Raw genomic sequence first — 17,950 nt, 5'->3', positions numbered from 1 at the left:
CATCACACATACATACGTCTATATTGTGATTTTTATCGCTTTGTCAGACTGACGTATTAATATTACAAAAACAAAAGTACAAACGAAGTAATAAATAAAAAACAAAACTGGTGTCGGTGACGCGCAATAATTGCTGAATTGGCTTGAATTGTAAATAAAAGCTAATATTGTGCTAAAGTATATGGAATTTAAGTAGTGAATTTGCGAAATATTGTATATAGAGCAAAATAAATATTATTTAACTGAGCAGAATTGACAGAAGTATTGGAAAACACAGAAAAAGGTAACTAGGATATTGATACTACTGCAAAAGTTAGCAGATACATACATATGTATGTATATGGTACACATGTATGTATGTATTTATTTGAAATTTTGTTAAAAAAATAATTAAAACTTATTAATGGCCAAAAAAGTGGCTGCACCGAAGCTATAATACTCGTATTCCTCACAAATGGGTGTAAAAAGATCTTTATCCTGCTTTTAATCGGTCAGTGTGTATTAGTGAACAATAATAAGTGCTAATTTTTATAAAGATATCTCTTGCATGCAATGCAAAAGTTTTCCATACAAGGACTAGATTTTGATCGATCAGCTTGTATGGCAGCAATGTGCTATAATGATCTGATCAGAAAAAAATATGTACATCGGAGATTTTTTTGTTGCCTTAGATTATTTCCATGCGAACACATACATATTTGCTCCTTCAGTTTGTAGTGCAGCTATGCTATAGTGATACAAAATCGTCACTTCCGACAAACGAGCAGCTTCATGAGGAGAAAAGGACGTGTGCAAAATTTCAGATCGGTAACTTAAAAACTGAAGGACATGGCTAAATCGACTCAGCTCATCATTCAATATGTACATATGTATGTATATATATTTTCTATGGTCTTCGACGGTTCTTTGGATGTGTTACAAACTTTCGGAATAACGAAAAGGAATGTTCTTTTTATTATTGGGAAACTAAAATAAACTAAAATTTTTTTAACCCAACTTATGAAAAAAGTTTATCTACAGAAAATTTAAATTTGTAGTCTATACACTTAGTGCATATTTTTAGTATAATATAGTATTATGGGTTTTTTTTATTTATTCGTTTTTTCTCTTCACTCGAGACCATTTATACTAGGCAAAATTTATTGAGCATTTTTTTAGACAGAATAGATTTCCTAATATCCGATTATATCTGCCGTGACAAATAAATATTAGTTCCGAGTTTCACTATATTGATATTCACTAATATAGGAGTGAAAATATTCCTGGGAAGTTCTTTCTCTTTGTGTAAGAGGTAATGCAAGATTTTGACTTTTGTATGCTTGAAAGTCAATCTAAATGATGCACCTAAGTCGGAATGGGGTTGGGGAGCATAAAGCCGACGTGGGTTGATTCAGAGATTGCTAGGAGTGTTTTGAGCAATGGTACAAGTTGTTCGTCCCATAAATGTGTACAAATTGGACTTCATCGTTTATCGTACGGCCCTGTTGCTTGGCAGTATTTTGAAGAATACAGTTAAAAAGGATATTATTGTCAAATTTGTGCGCTGGGAAAGCAAGTAGTAAATGATGCACCTATGTATACTGAATGAGATAGGGACAATCCCTCTTGAGCTCGGAGTTTTCAGGAGAGCGCGTGCTTTAGAACAAAGTGTTACAGAGTTTTTCCTCCCATTATTCACTACAATTATCATCCGGTTTACGATTTTCTCTCTACGGCCCTGTATGTATGCAGACGAAGCAAATATTTTTGTACGAGTATGAGTAAATTTGTTGGTTTTCAAAAAGTATAGTACTTCACGTATTTTAATGTAAGACCAGTTTAATACGATTAATTTTTCCCTGAACAGGGTAAGTAAGTTTGATATAAAGGCCTAGAAGTTACGTGAGAATCTGAGTGGATTTTGCCGTATCCGTGTGTCTGTGTTTAGCACACGTTTTCTAATCCACAAGAAATTGCTCATTATCATATCATATAGCTGTCATACAATCTGAACGATCGAAATCAAGTGCTTGTAACCATATAAAACTCTTTTATTTGACGATTAAAATCAAGTTATTATATGGAAATTTGTTTGTAAATAGTGTGCTATCTTCGGTGAGGATGGAGCCATGTGTAGAAGTTCACCGAAGTCAGGAAAATTCTTTGAGAACCTTTCACTTGGGCGTAAACATTTTTTCACGACATAATTCCGTTAAGTTATCTCTAGCATCTAGAAAGTTAAGATCATAAGAAGTAGAATAACTCCCTCCATTTCAACATTGCCTGCTATAAAAATAAGAAAATAAGCTATAAACCAGCGCAATAATAAATAATATTACTGACCTCTTCAAATTTTGCCATGTCATGCATGATCAAAATTATCGCGATATGATTATTATTATGTCTCAAAATGGCTAATTAGATAGGAAATGAGTAATTCCTTCAAATTCGGCCTCACGCCAGATATCGCTAAAAACGATTTTTTATAAAACTGAACTACTGTTGCTTTTAGTTTGTACATGTGACACATATGTACAGTATCCCCCCTTTATTGAAAACCGGTTAATTGATTTTCCTGCTTATTTGAATCACCTGATCGGTCAAAAATATATAAGATACAAAATACGACTAAAAATTTGTATTTCCGCATAATTGGACTCGGTTAATTGGTTTCCCCGCATAATTGGGTAAAGAAATGTGTTATTGAAAAAAATCATTATTATTTCCTCCGGTTAGTTGCACAGAAAACGTTTGTTAAAAACACAACAAACAGCATCTTGTGCATCTTGTTACAAAAAGCTTTCAAATTTAAACATATGCTATAATATATTTTACCGGCAAATACAACGTCAATAATTCAGCCTGCAATAATTCATTTATTCAAATGATGCTTAATATAGGCAAATCATTACAAGAAAATAAATTTTAGCTATGGAGGGAGCTAGGGGAAACAATTGATGCGTTTTCGAAGCCGGATGGTTTAACCAACAAACATAAAAAAGTGATTTAAAAAGGAAGAGAATGAAGGAGAATTTGAATTAACATCTCATGAAAAAGAAAATAAGGAAAGTGAAAGTTCCGATGAATTCGAAATCGAAGAGAATTTAAGAGAAACATTTAAAGTATTCGTAACATAAGACGACAAGGAAGAGTGTAATAGAGATCTTACCGATTTAGATATTATTAAAAATATTTTGGATGCTGCTTATGTTCATAACCAACAAAAAGAAGGTAATTCTCCAAATCTCCGTCAGTTCTCGGAGTTTTTATTCAGAAATAGGGAAGATGGTATTTCAAAATGTTTCACGCAATTGGACGAGTTCTTCGGTTATTTGAACCCAAAATTGTGCAATAATTTTGTAGTGCAATTATCCGGGGGATACTGTTGTTATTCATTTAATTATGTTTTTATTACAAGCGAGTTATAAACTTGCGAATATTTCATTTTGTCGAATTAGTACTTATTTAAGCCTCGCAGCGCGGCTGTAGCCTTAGTGTTTGTGGTCTGAAACGGTGGTGTATTTGTATGTGCAAAAGTTTGTGTGTGAAAATTAGTTCTTATCCGATCAATGACCATGTGAATAGAAGTTATATATATGTATGTACATAAATATTTATACCCTGAACAGGGTATATTAAGTTTTTCACGCAGTTTGTAACACCCAGCAGGAAGCGTCGGAGACTCTATAAAGTATATACATATATAAATGATCAGTATGTTGAGCTGAGTCGATTTAGCCATGTCCGTCTGTCTGTCCGTCCGTCTGTCTGTCTGTATATATACGAACTAGTCCCTCAGTTTTTAAGATATCCTTTTGAAATTTTGCCAACGTAATTTTCTCTTCAAAAAGCTGCTCATTTGTCGAAACTGCCGATATCGGACAACTATAACATATAGCTGCCATATAAACTGAACGAACGGGGAAAAGTTCTTGTATGGAAAACTTTTGCATTTGGCAATGTATCTTCACAAAAGTTGGTACAGGTTATTTTCTAAGGCAACAATGTAATCTCCGAAAAAATTGTTCAGATCGGATTACTATAGCATATAGCTGCCATACAAACTGAACGATCGGAATCAAGTTCTTGTATGGAAAACTTTTGCATTTGACAATGTATCTTCACAAAAGTTGGTACAGGTTATTTTCTAAGGCAACAATGTAATCTCCGTAAAAATTGTTCAGATCGGATTACTATAGCATATAGCTTCCATGTAAACTGAACACATAGCTACTAAAAGAAATGCTCCTGTGAAGGCTATATTAGCTTAGGTGCAGCCGAAGTTAACGTTTTTTCTTGTTTTGACGAGAGAATAGAAGGGTGTTATATGTACATGTGTGCAAACATGCATGTATGTAGCTACATACATATACATATGTATATAAATGTTGCAAGTATGCGATGATATCGCATAATAATTAATTGAAATTTTATTATTCCCTCATCAGTGGCGTAGCTACAACTTCGGGCGCCCGGGGCCAAGGATGTTCTGCCGCCCCCCTTTATCTACCTACCTACAAGTTTCATGAGGTGGTTCGAACAAAAGTGAATTTTTACAAAATATCTACGATATTAAGTATATAAAATTTAGGAACTAGAAGCCACTCAAATTCTGAAGTTCCAAAATTCTCACAATACGGTTTTTGAGGAAATTGATAGTAAATTTACAAGACATCTTATTAAAAGCCATAGAAAAAACCCATTTTCGCCATATATCTTGTACACTTTTGACACAATTTGCAGGAATTTCTGCCCGAATTAGAGTTTTTAAAATTTGGAGAAATAAAAGTATTTGTTGAAGTATTTTTCTGAATATTAAAAAACAGCGAAAATCGTTTTGCCGCCCCCAAGACGTTGCGCCCGGGGCGACGGCCCCCTTCGCCCCTCCCTAGCTACGCCACTGTCCCTCATGCAATATTTATGTACATATGTATGTACTAATTCACATATATGTGTGTACGAGTACATATGTACAATTAATAAATAAATATATGCATGTTCTATACAATATAGATTACAGCGAAAACTAGACATTTTTGAAGTGTTTATGTGATAGCATGAAAAAAATTGATTTGAAGTGGTGAAATGTAAAAATTAACAAATTAATTTTTCTTTAATTAAATTTAATTTAATTTAATATTTAATAATTTAATATTAATTAATTAGAACATAATTTCCATATAAATATAAAACATAAAATATTTTACAAAGCCGATGATTTACTTTTCCTTCATTTGGACTTTTGCTGACATTTGGTTTTTCGAAAACATTTATTTTGTGGCAAAAGCATTACAAATTTTTACTTTCGAACCCCAACTTTAATGCAGTATTGATTAGAAGTGCAATACATTCATTTAGTTTCCGAAAAATCCAAATTGTTCGAACTGCCAAAGACGCCAAGGAATAATCCAAAAAGCGCCAATTTCTTAAGGTTATGTTTATTATACTATCATTTACTTTTATGCTAACAAAAGGTTAAAACACCCACAATGTAAATTATATGAAAATTATTAAATAATAAATTAAAAAATAAGTATTATATTTTATAAAACTTATGTCGGCTGACAATTCATTTAAGCTGCTTCATACTGGTGCTTATTTCTCGTTATTTAAATATAAAGTTATTCACAAACACAAATGCCGTTATGCTCAATCCGCTTTAGTTTTCCTACTGGGTATTTTTTGATACACGCAAGTTACACATGCCTTTGCATATCTTTATTATTTTGTACTAGCACATTAGGGTGGTAATTTAAGTTTTTAAGGGTGCTTTGTGTGACTTAAAACCCACTGCATACGCATTTTTGCACTGCGTGTACTTTTGTACTTGAAATAAACAGAAATACTTATGCATTAAGGGTTGAAACGTATTTTGACTCTATGAAGTAAAGAAACCCGTCATGAGAAGTTCTCAATTGATAATTCAAGATGTCAGATATTTTCAATTCAAAGTTTGTCGTACTTTTTTCTTGTTGTTTGAGGTGATAGAGCACAAGTTGGCGATATTAGTTTTTTCTTATAGCTATACAGTTCTGCGTAGCACAATGTTCGCGTGATATATGTTGAGTGCTTCGGGAAGACTTGACAGTAGACGGCTATCCTCGGGCAACAGCAAAGCACATCGTGAAAGCTTGACATTTGAGAGTCCTCTATTACAATATCAAGACATACCCCACATGTAAGAGTAAAAGTTCCACCAGCAGTTACATACATATGTATGTACAAGCGTTAGTTTAAAGCGTTAATTATGTACATTTGTACAAGTAGTGACTCCACATTTTTAAATATAGACTGTATATTAAATTTCAATCAGATAAACAACATACATATTCTTGCTGAATAGTATGGATGGTGACCATCTGCGTTATTACAAAGCTGCGCCTCTTAATGTAGGCCACCATGGTAACTTGAAAGTTTCCTATCATTGTTGTTCCATCAACGTTTTCTTATGATTTATGAAAGAATTTTGACGAAAAAGTACCAAGTTAAAAGTAATGCTTTTTAAGACACTTAAAATGGAAATAATTAAGGGATTCCATTTTTCTGTAGTGCCATTATTCAAAGGGTTCAGGTTTTTGTTGTTTCGAATTGGAACTTAGAAGGCAATTCGAGGTGCGAAGCTATCAACCCCTATAATATTACCGCGCCAAAATTATTTATTACATGCATAAAAGGTATATTTCAATGCAATTTTTAACCACTATGCAACTAAATTGATATCTTTATTGGCATTTTACGAGCCTTTACATTTCGTACTCTCTTGTTTGGTATTCTATAAATGGCCCTAATGTGGTATTTAATTCCTTGTATAAATATTTCTTTATCTACCTGTCCCCGCATACATATACATATATGTATGTAGCTATGTATGTACATAATACATATGTATGTGTTGAGTGAAACGGTCATTATCTGTGAACTTGCACCTGAATGAACGTTTGTCAAGGGTTCGATTGTAGTTATTAGTCATAAATAAACTGTAATCGTCAAGTTCAAAGTTTCAGTCACATTTTAAGTGCAAGGATATGTCATATTGTGCTAGTCACTGCAATCCCGACGAACTTTTTTTTATTAACATGGTAGCTTATTCGTTTTTTCTCGAATTTGGCGTTTTATAAATTACGAAAATTTTCAAATGATCTGTGAGGTCGTCAGAGTTGAGTCCGCAGTGACATATTATATTAGTGATGCTTAACCTCAAACCCATTGAAACGTACATGTCAACTGCTTTACAAAGTTCACAACTGAAATACCAATTAAAAAAGCCATAAATTCGGTTTGGAAAATTATTTTTATTTATTTTAAAGTAAAAAATGTGTGAAAATAATCATAAATTCAGGACCAATTCACTTTTGCTCGATATGACCACCTTTTGCCTTAACTATGGCCTTGAGACGGTCAAAAAACGAATCGGAAGCTGGCGGAATGTGACTTGCGGGTATTTTGGCCCACTCACGGACAATGGCTTTCTTCAGCATCTCGAGACTGGTGTATTTTTTACTTCGGACCTTGCTCTCCAAAATAATGGCCCAGAGAGAATAATCCATTGGATTCGCAACTGGTGAATTCGAGAGCCATTGGGTGGTCGTAATGAAGTTCGGAACGTGGTTTTTCAGTTATTCTTGGTTCACTCGCGCTTTGTGAGACTGTGCTGAGTCTTGTTGAAACGTCGTTGGTTTGCGACCGAAATGTTTGTTTGCCCACGGCTTCAAAGCAGCCTCCAGAACACTTTACCGATAATATGTCGCATTTACTTTGACGCCAGGCTCGATGAAAACAATTGGAGAGTGCCCATCTGCGGTGACAGCGGCCCAAACCATTAGTTGTGGCGGGTGCTGCTTCCTGGTGGCCAACCGATGACTTAGATTCTCGTATGAACGTTCGGTCAAGTAAAACCTATCGTTTTGAGAGTTTACGAATTGCTTAATTGGAAAAATTTTTACGTCAGAAAACACAATGTTCGGAATTTGGCCGCTTTCGGCTGGCTGTGATTTTCCAGCTAAATATAAAACAATCACACTATTACGTTTGAATTCCATCGCTGATCACTTTTTTTTTGCGCTCACTTTTGGCAAAACGCTTTGTACACTTGTAAAAAATACTCCGAACTGTCATTCAAATTTATAAACAGCTGATTCCAGTGCGACTGCAGCGCGAACGGTCTGAAGTTGGTTACACTTTGAGACGACGAGTAAAGACGAAAGTAAATTTAACGATTCAAAATAAAGAACTGTGCCGAATAGTCGGTTTTTTCTTTCCAATATTCGGGAAAGCAAATCAAAATTTTGAACCTGCTCTAAACTCATATTATTTAGCGAAACGGTTCATAATCCCGAAATTGCGTTATGCTTAACATAACTGAAGTTAGTCCACAAGTATGTGCACACCTTTGTATTTCTTTCCGCTCACTTATCGCCATATCACGTGAGTTAACTGTATAAAGATAAAATATCATATTCAAAATGCGATGATTGATTTTGAAGTCAAAGAACTTGACAATAATTTAATAGAGTTTTTTTGTGAAATTACATACATTTGTCGATAATGAAATTGGAGCTCAGTAAGTCGTGTAATTATGTGTTTATATGTACTTTAATTGTGGCTATAATATGAATGCACAATAATAATAGGCGTTTAGGACAATCGTAATTAAAAATTCTTCCGTATAAGTTTTAAGTAAATAAAGTTAAGCCCCAGATTCCCAATATACAAATGAAAACTTTTTCCCTACGTAAGTATGTCGTTACTCCGTTTTCGGACACGTGAAGCGATTGACAAAGTAACATGCTTGTAAGTGCGTACTAAGCCAATCAATGACATTTTACATACTTATGTAGTCGTGAGCTTCACAATGAAACTGTTAACCTTAACCCTGGTCGAGACCAACGGTCTGATACACTTAGTCGAGACCAATGGTGCCTGGCTATACCAAGTGGTGTTTACATATGTACATTTGTATGGAAATACGTGTTGTATTTACGCTCATATAAATAGCGTTCACAAAAAATGTAACATTTTGAGAAAAATTACATATTTTCTTAACCTTTTAAAACGCTCTAGCGGTTAAAGTGTTAGACCTAGATAAACATAAAAACCAATTTGGACGTGTAACGAACATGAAAACAGATAAATCAACCGTGCGAAGTGATAGAAACATACCAAAGTTCATATATTTTCATTCAAAATATATGGGGTCTAGCCAAGCACCATTAAGGTGTAATATTATAATATCCTTTTTTCGTCCTTTTAGATACGATATCTTTGAATTTTTTTTCTGAATTCTATAGACAATAAAATTCTAGGAAGCTACCTGGAAGCAGAAGTCGTTTGCTATATATGTTATATTTAAATAACATTTAAAAACAAAATATGCTTGGCCAGACCCGAGGGTCTCGATGAGGGTTAAAAATATTGGGCTATATGTTCAAATAATCTTCCACTCAAAAACATTTTTTAATGAAACTGTGCTTTACAAATTTACTTTGACAGTCACAAAGGACAAAGTTTAACTAAGGACCTAGCTTTAAATACTCCAAAACAAATAGCTCAGCTTTTTGTAAACAAATTTACTGACTTATTTTCGCTCTCTTAATTTTGCTTGTTGTGTGGTGATGGCTAATTTTCTCATCGAATAAAGATGATTATTTAATGTTAAGCAAACGTGTCTGCACATTTAGTAATCAGAGGAGTCTTCCTTCAATGAAAGTTCACCAAAGAAGGACAAGGTGATTCTGTCTGCCCACTAGGTCAAGGCGAGAGCGATATACAATGCAAGCGGTATGAATTATCGATTGCTTTGAAAAGGTTAGAAAGTGCGGTAAATATTATTTCAGCTGTTATATCGATTAGACATTGTTTAAAGAGTCAAAGTCTATATATTATATATAAAAGGAAGTTGTTGTTAGTTACACCATTTATAACTCAAGAACGGCTGAACCGATTTGGATGAAAATTGGTGGAGAGGTAGCTTAGAACCAGGGTAAGGACATAGGATACCTTTTGTTTCTTTATGTCAAAGTTTAATACAACTCATAAATACACAAATTATATTTCAAATAATAAGCATTTGTTCAAAAGTTATTGTTATACATATATGCGTACAAACAGATTCTTCCTCAAAAATAACACAATTGCTAAATATTTGGAATAGAAGAAAAGAACTGCAACCAAATACGCAGTGAAATAGATTATAACTGGCTCAATATTCAGTCGTTGAGTATGTATTATACCACGTGCATCCCAAAAGACTGATGTCGTAACCTTTCCAGCCGCCTTTTTCGCTTTTCCACGCCTGAGAACCGGTTCATCATGTGCAGTCCACTAGAATGACTGGCGATTGGACGCCAGTGATATATGATGGAGCTATATTTCTATCACTGATGAAAAATTTCGTCTGTATTCCGATTAGAGAGCATTTAAACACTTCTCAGAATCAGTTATTCGTTGTTTTTGTTGGATTATGAACTTGCGAGGCACCTACTTTGCTCATTTCGCCTGTTTCCAGCTTAGCAAATATCTTCAACGGTAGATTTCCCTGAGCCCAAATTCAACAGTATTTTCCCCAGAAAAGCAATGCTTTATTAACACACGAAATGCTTTATGATCAAGTTTTTTTGTAAACTAACACAAGTTGCTTCACAAAAATGCAACTAAAAGAAATCATATATGTAGATAGTAGTAGTAGTATTATCTATGTATCAGCCACAGTAAAGCGTGGACGGGTCCTCTAGTAATAGATAAATTAAATTTGAAGCAATATATATCTTGGTAAAATATTTACCAGACTTATAACCATACATTTTTATGACTTAAACAAATTTAATGACATTCGTCATCACTGCGTTAAGATGGCATCGATTTGTTAGAACACATTTCACAAACTTCGCCTCAATAGAATATATTTGCATATTTTGCATAAAAAACTTTATTTAGCCTTGATTGAAAAATCACTTTCAATCGTGTAAACGACTGATATACGAGGACGCTTTGTTGCAAACATTATCGTGGGGATTCTACATCAAAACTTATTTTTCAAACGTCGTTTGTTTAGAAGCAACACATCACTAAACAATCGCTATAGCGTTTAATGATTTCATGCAATTATGCGGTTCCGATTTTGTCAAAAAGGTCTATTATGTATATGTCACTGAAGCAGCTTCATAAACCGTAAAATCAGAAAAGCCGCTGAAGGTATTAGGTTTACAACTTTGCTTCCGCCGTTTTTTTGTAAATTTAAGGCTTTATTGCATAAAAACGGTTACAAAAATGTTATTCAAAATATTGGCCGTCACTAGCTACTACTTTTGACCATCTTTCTGGCAGCATGCGTATTCCGTGACGAAAGAACTCCTCATCTTTCGAGTCGATCCAAGTATCAATCCAATTTTTGACATCTTCATAAGAACTGAAGTGCTCGTTAGCTAGACAGTGTGACATCAAGTTATTTGACCAAAAATCACATTTTAACCATTAAGCACTCCCAGTATTCACCGTGCACCGTGCGTCTTCTTCCTTTTCGGAAAAATGCATTTGCCCATGAAAGGACACTGGTTTCAGGACATTTCAGCTATCCAAAAGGCGACGACCGATATTCTCAAGAGCATTCCGAAAAATGACCTTAAACACTCATTTGAAATGCTAATTGACCGGGCTAAACGCTGTACCGAAGCACAAGGAAACTACTTTGAATAACTTTTGAAAAATATTAATTTTTTGTTGTTTTTTTAACATTGCTGTTCCTTTTGCGACAGATATTGTATGTTAAATTTTTTGAAGCAATTAAGAATGGATTTGGCCGTATGTGTTGATGTCAAAAGTATTTTTCTAAGTACCTTAGTACTTTCTCGATTTCAATAATGAATAACGGTTGCACTTTTATACTAAAAATTTATGAACTTCTAAAAAATAACACGATAACAACACGCAATAAAGATTATTCTGATATTACTAAACTAAAATGGTTTCGCAAACAATTGGTTAAGCAGTTTTGTTTGTATTATTATAAGTTATTCATAGCTTTATCATGATCTTTACTGACGTCTGTGAAATTTACGTATAGTGAGCCAATTTTGATGAGTTCCATAATTTTTTCCAGTTTTGATGCTGAAGGATCAACATTTCTAAATACTCAACTGATACATTACACCGCACTGCATTTACTGCCTCGGTTCATACCACAATCCTATATTAAATAGAGATTAGCAAAAAGTTGCTGTACGCAATGGATGCGTCCAGCAGTAACGCGAAGGTTACCAATTGGGAGAAGTTTAAATTGTTATTATGGAAAAACTGGACACTACAATGGAATCACAAACTAGAACTGGGCATAGAATTGGTCTTACCAGCCGTTTTTTCACTGCTGCTGGTGCTGGTGCGAGTGCTGGTGGAGGTGGATACAATGGGTGTGACCACCTATCCGCCGTTAAATATTTCTAATTTAGAAATTTTCGAGTGAGTAGCGAGTGTTTTTCTTTACACGTTTATAAAAAATAGTAATATTGCTTTGTGTATGAAAATTGGTGAAAATTTGTCAGCGAAGAAATTATATAATACTTAGTGCTTGTTCTGTGCTTCATTGGTATATAAAAGTGTCGAAATTTATTTACAGTTTTTATGCATATCGTACTCAAGGAATTATTATATGGAATTTCATACATTATATCTAAATAAATGTGAGGTTATAAATCATTTCAGTTAGTTTATTAGCAAAAAGCAAATATGTACACTGGTGGCTAGAAAATTACTATTACGCCTCCATAATCAATAATTAATCCACGTAAAAGGGTTTAAGGAGTTTCACGTATGTTGCCACATTATACCGGTCAACACGAATTCTTCTACACAAAAAATAAGGGATAGTTATTTTTTTTTTATTAAAGTTAAAGCTACTGGTCATTAAGTCAAGTCTTTATATTTATCTTTTAATAATAACGAGAGGTTTATATTTATTTTCACCAAACGAACAAAATAAATAAAATTTTGTCGCCTCTTCAATACCTTTATATAACTTTTTGAATTATTTGATTCGGAAATTCCATTAAAAATATAATACAGTCGAACTTCCATAACTCGAACTTCTTTAACTCGAATTTTCTCTAAGTCGAACTAAATGGGTTGGCAGTAGCATTAAGAGAGTAATTAACATATAAATTTCCTTCCGTAACTCGAACTTCCATAACTCGAAGTTCTCCATAACTCGAACGAAAATACATAATTATGACTTCTATAACTCGAAGTAATGTGCTTTTCTCTCATTCTACAACTCGCAGTATCCTGGCCTATAACTCCAAGGCCTGGATGACTGGCCAAATTTTTGAAGAATGGGTTCTAAATTTGGATAAGCGCTTTCAAAGTACTGGCCGAAAAATTTTATTGTTTATTGAAAATTGCCCAGCACATTCTAAAGACGTACAAAGCAAACTGAAAGCCATTGAACTGGCATTTTTTCCACCGAATATGACCTCTAAATTACAGCCGCTGGATCAGGGAGTAATTCAAAACTTGAAAGTTTTTTATCGTACCAGAATAGTAAAAGAAGCACTAAAGCGTATAGAGGCAAACGAAAAACAAGATATTACACTTACGGATTGCATCAATCATGTAACAAAAGCTTGGAATATTGACGTCAAAAATCAAACCATAGCGAATTGCTTCAAAAAAGCTGGATTTGGTCAATACTCTGAATGGGAAGAGGAAGATGACATACCTCTGAGTTTTTAAGTACTACTGATGAATATCGAAATGTAATTGAAGCTGATTACGAAGCATGGTTAAAAGCAAACAAAAAAACTTGCAGTGCTACTCTTCAGGATTATATTGCAGTAGATAATGACCTTTGCACAACTGGCTTTCCTATAGATGCTGATATTGTTGAGAATTACTGCCCTGAATTAGATGATCCAATATTAAGTGGAACGGAGAGTGACGGCGAGGGATCGGTAGAAGAAACTATTCACCAGCCTCCAAATGCTTTCCGAACATTGAGTTTATATTTGCAAACAAATGACACTACAACTGATGAGCACTATACGGCTTTAAACAAATTAGAGTCATTTTTTACTGAAAATACAAAAAAAAAAGAAAATTTTCAGTCACTAATTTCTGAATATTTCACTTCACTGTAACTTATTACAGTTTTCTGTAATGTGTGTTTTAAACAACAAATACATATTCATCATTTAATATACTCTAAAGTAGCAATTGAGTTTCTTTAAAAAAAAAAAATTTTCTATAACTCGAAGTCTCCCTAAGTCGAAGTTTTTTTTGGGATAATAGTGATTCGAGTTATGAAAGTTCGACTGTATATCACGAATTAAAAATTATAAGTATTAGAAAAAAATCGCGTGGTGACCGACGACTCGCTCGCTAGGCTGCAACATACACTTTGTTTCTTTGCTATAAAGACATTATATTTTGGTGAAATACAGAAAAAATATGTTCCCATTCCAAAAACGAATTATGGTGATAGGTGATTTTAAAACTCTATGATAACTCTAACAATTCTATGAAATTTTTTTTTTTAACGGTACTTTTCATACATTGTAAGTAGTAAGCAGAAGGCTCTGAAAACGGTGTTTCATTGCTATAAAGACACTCGTACCGTTCAGTGTCATTTAGAGTTATAAATTAACTTTTTTAAATTGTGTTAACTAATCGGAGAATGCCGCGCAAAAGTATATAGACGCTTTGAATGGTGAGCGCGCCATTGCTCGGAACTTGGGAAATTCGGTAACAGTGTGTAATTACCTGAATAATAAAGAAAATTATGGCCAGAGAACTTAATTTATTAATAGCGCAAACAGCCAAAAATGTAGACCCGTGGCCCGTGTCAGCTGATACGACCTATCTTATGGGCGCGCTATTTAAGTGAACAGCGAAAAACGCTACTCCCTTCTCTCTTTGCCGTAAGATGCCGTAGGCAGAGATAAAGAGATGTCCAACTCCTCTCTCACTGGAAGAGTAATACTACAGTATATCGATATTGGCAACCCGGCGTTGTGAGAGAGCAATCAGCTGACACGTTTCTACGCAGAAATCCAAATGCCGTTAATTCTCATGGCATCCTACGTCAAAGATAGAAGGGAGTAGCGTTTTTCACTGTTCACTTACATTGCGCGCCCAAAAGATAGGTCGTATCAGCTGAGACGGGCCACGATTCTACGTTCTCCACTGTTTCTGCTATAAGGAAGGCAAAGGAAGGAAGGTAGTAGCGTTTTTGGCTGTTTCTGCTATAACACGCGACAGGAAAGAGAAATTTGCTGACAGTTATCAAATAAAATGACGTCAATACGGAAAGTGAAAAGAGAGAACCAAATTTCTGCATCTGTTTTAACAATTTGTCGTGCGCTGAAACGACATCCTAACATTGGAAATGAGCAAGTGCAAAAAGCGCCTCTCTTGAAACCACACAGTAAAATCTCTCGTCTCAGTTTTAGCCGAAATCGCACGAATAAAGACTGGTATCAGGTAATATTAAGAAAAATAAAATTTTGAATAATACGGTTGCGGCAAAGTAGACAATTCGCCTATAAAAAACTGTACTATTGGTCCCAAGAGATTTTTTCCGTTGAGTAAAAGTTCAACCTTGATGGTCCAGACGGCTTTTTGAGATACGGGAGAGATTTACGAAAAGAGCCATGATATTTTTCAAATTCTGGGACAGTACCATTTGCATTCCCTTCTTGCCGATTGAATAGTTCCGAGTACTAGGAAGTATTAGAAACAAATCTGCTACCTTATATACGCAGTTATCTCCAAAAATATGTTTCTTTTCAACAAGACAACGCAAAAATCCATGTGAGCAGTTCAACGAAAACGTGGCTTCAACGTTAAAATAGCGATCTTTTGGAATGTTCAGCAGGTTCTTCTGATGTAAGTTCTATAGAGAACATCTCAATTTAATACGATTTCTGAGCTGAAAACAGCTATTTTGGATACATGGGTTTTATTAACTCCAAAAATGCTTTCTCATTACATCAACTCAATGTTAAATCGAATACTCACGCTTATCAATAATATTGGAAACACAATAAATTATTGAGTTAAAAGATAAATTTTTGGCAGATGGAAGAGCTGCCTTTATAGCTATGAAGTACCGTTTTCACAGCATTCCGCATACTATCTGCATGGGTACGAAAAATACCGTTAGAAAAAATATTGTTTTTATAGAATTGTTAGAGTTACCATTGCGCTTTAAAAAAACATGATGGGGATCACATTTTTTTTCAATATTTTACACAAATATAATGTTTTTATAGCTAAGAAACAAAGTGTAAAATTCTATGTAGGCGTCCTTGGGCCACAGGAGGTGCAGTTGGCTCATACGAAGCGGTAGTGTGCTGAATTTTATATAAATAATATTTAAAGTTCGATATTCGCATTTCATCGTCAATAAAGAGAGTATTTTCTGCCACCATTGTACATTTTTTTATGAAAGAATGAGTCTTCTTGCATTATTATGAAGATTTCGCAGCTTTTGAATAATTAGCAAATATGGAGTTTTTTTCAGAGAAATTTTATTTGATTTGTTTAAATGAAGAGTATCAACAACCATGCTAAATATGTTCGGTATATACTTGATTTTTATTTATTTTATATTTCTAACAGAGATGAATTAGCAAACGCTCGAAGATTTAAAAAACTTATGGGTTTATACAAAGGGGACAGGTAAATGATCGAATAAATAAAATAAAAATAATTAACCGATTACCACACCCTATTGGCAAAAATGCACCTTTAACCGCACCTAATTGCGCTTTGCATGAATTTTTAGCTTAAATTTAACTTTTAACAGTATTATTTATGTAGATATCTTTGTGTTTCTAATAATGTTATGCATTATAAAGTATTAGTTTTATGTTTCAATCACAATACTATCAATGGACAATACTAATTCTTCCGTTCAAATTTTTTAAAGGGTTACATGGCTTTCTTCTTCTTCTTTACATGGCTTTAGTAGAGTAAAAAACGGTCTATTTTCAATAGTTGGTTTTCACATAAAAAAATAGAAATTTATACAAGCTTTTTATTATTCCAAAGATACATATTTTAAAAAGATTTTGTGGAATTTTCAAAGGAGAATATTCAAAACTCGGCCATTACGACGTCATTTCCAGCAGTCACTCGGAAAAAAGGTGGCTCCGCGTTAACAGCAGAAAAATCGAAAGTAACCATAAACAAGAAAAAACGTTAACTTCGGCTGCACCGAAGCTATTATACCCTTCACAGATTACATTGGTGCCTTAGAAAATAATTTATACCAAATTTCGTAAATATATCTTGTCAAATGCAAAAGTTTTCCATACCAGCATTTGATTCCGATCGTTCAGTTTGTATGGTAACTATATGCTATAGTTAGCCGATCTGAACAATTTCTTCGGAGATTACATTGTTGCCTTAGAAAATAATCTATACCGAATTTGGTGAAGATACATTGTCAAATGCAAATGTTTTCCATACAAGAACTTGATTCCGATCGTTCAGTTTGTATGGTAGCTGTATGCTATAGTTAACCGATCTGAACAATTTCTTCGGAGATTACATTGTTGCCTTAGAAAATAATCTATACCGAATTTGGTGAAGATACATTGTCAAATGTGAAAGTTTTCCATACAAGAACTTGATTCCGATCGTTCAGTTTATATGGCAGCTATATGTTTTGGTGGTCCGATGTCGGCCGTTCCGACAAATGAGCAGCTTCTTGAAGAGAAAATGACGTTTGCAAAATTTCGAAAGGATATCTTAAAAACTGAGGGACTAGTTCGTATATATATAGACAGACGGACAAGGCTAAATCGACTCAGCTCAACATACTGATCATTTATATACATATGTATATACTTTATAGGGTCTCCGACGCTTCCTTCTGGATGTTACAAACTTCGTGACAAACTTAATATACCCTGTTCAGGGCATAACTAGAACCATGAACTATATGTCGAATTTCATTATGATCGGTTGAATAGTTCACGAG

At 34.1% G+C, this 17,950-nt stretch overlaps 1 protein-coding gene across 2 annotated transcripts in view; it reads left to right on the top strand.

The window, feature by feature from the left end:
• The first annotated feature begins 193 nt into the window (after positions 1-193).
• The window catches only part of LOC120776119 (ATP-binding cassette sub-family A member 3), a 31,808-nt gene continuing 14,051 nt past the window's right edge, over positions 194-17,950 (top strand). The window contains exons 1-3 of one of the 2 annotated variants that reach the window (XM_040106642.1): positions 194-283; positions 12,074-12,429; positions 16,585-16,644. In XM_040106642.1, coding sequence (XP_039962576.1) covers positions 12,200-12,429; positions 16,585-16,644 — 290 coding nt within the window. In that variant the 5' untranslated portion in view covers positions 194-283; positions 12,074-12,199. Of the gene's footprint in view, positions 284-12,073; positions 12,430-16,584; positions 16,645-17,950 lie in introns of those variants that run through there. The other variant, XM_040106643.1, reaches the window with a different exon arrangement.

Source organism: Bactrocera tryoni, chromosome 4 (genome assembly GCF_016617805.1).
Source record: "Bactrocera tryoni isolate S06 chromosome 4, CSIRO_BtryS06_freeze2, whole genome shotgun sequence".
In the NCBI taxonomy this organism is placed as follows: Eukaryota; Metazoa; Arthropoda; class Insecta; order Diptera; family Tephritidae; genus Bactrocera; species Bactrocera tryoni.
Note: the sequence above shows the minus strand (reverse complement) of the source record. Positions and strands in the feature narration are given on the sequence as shown.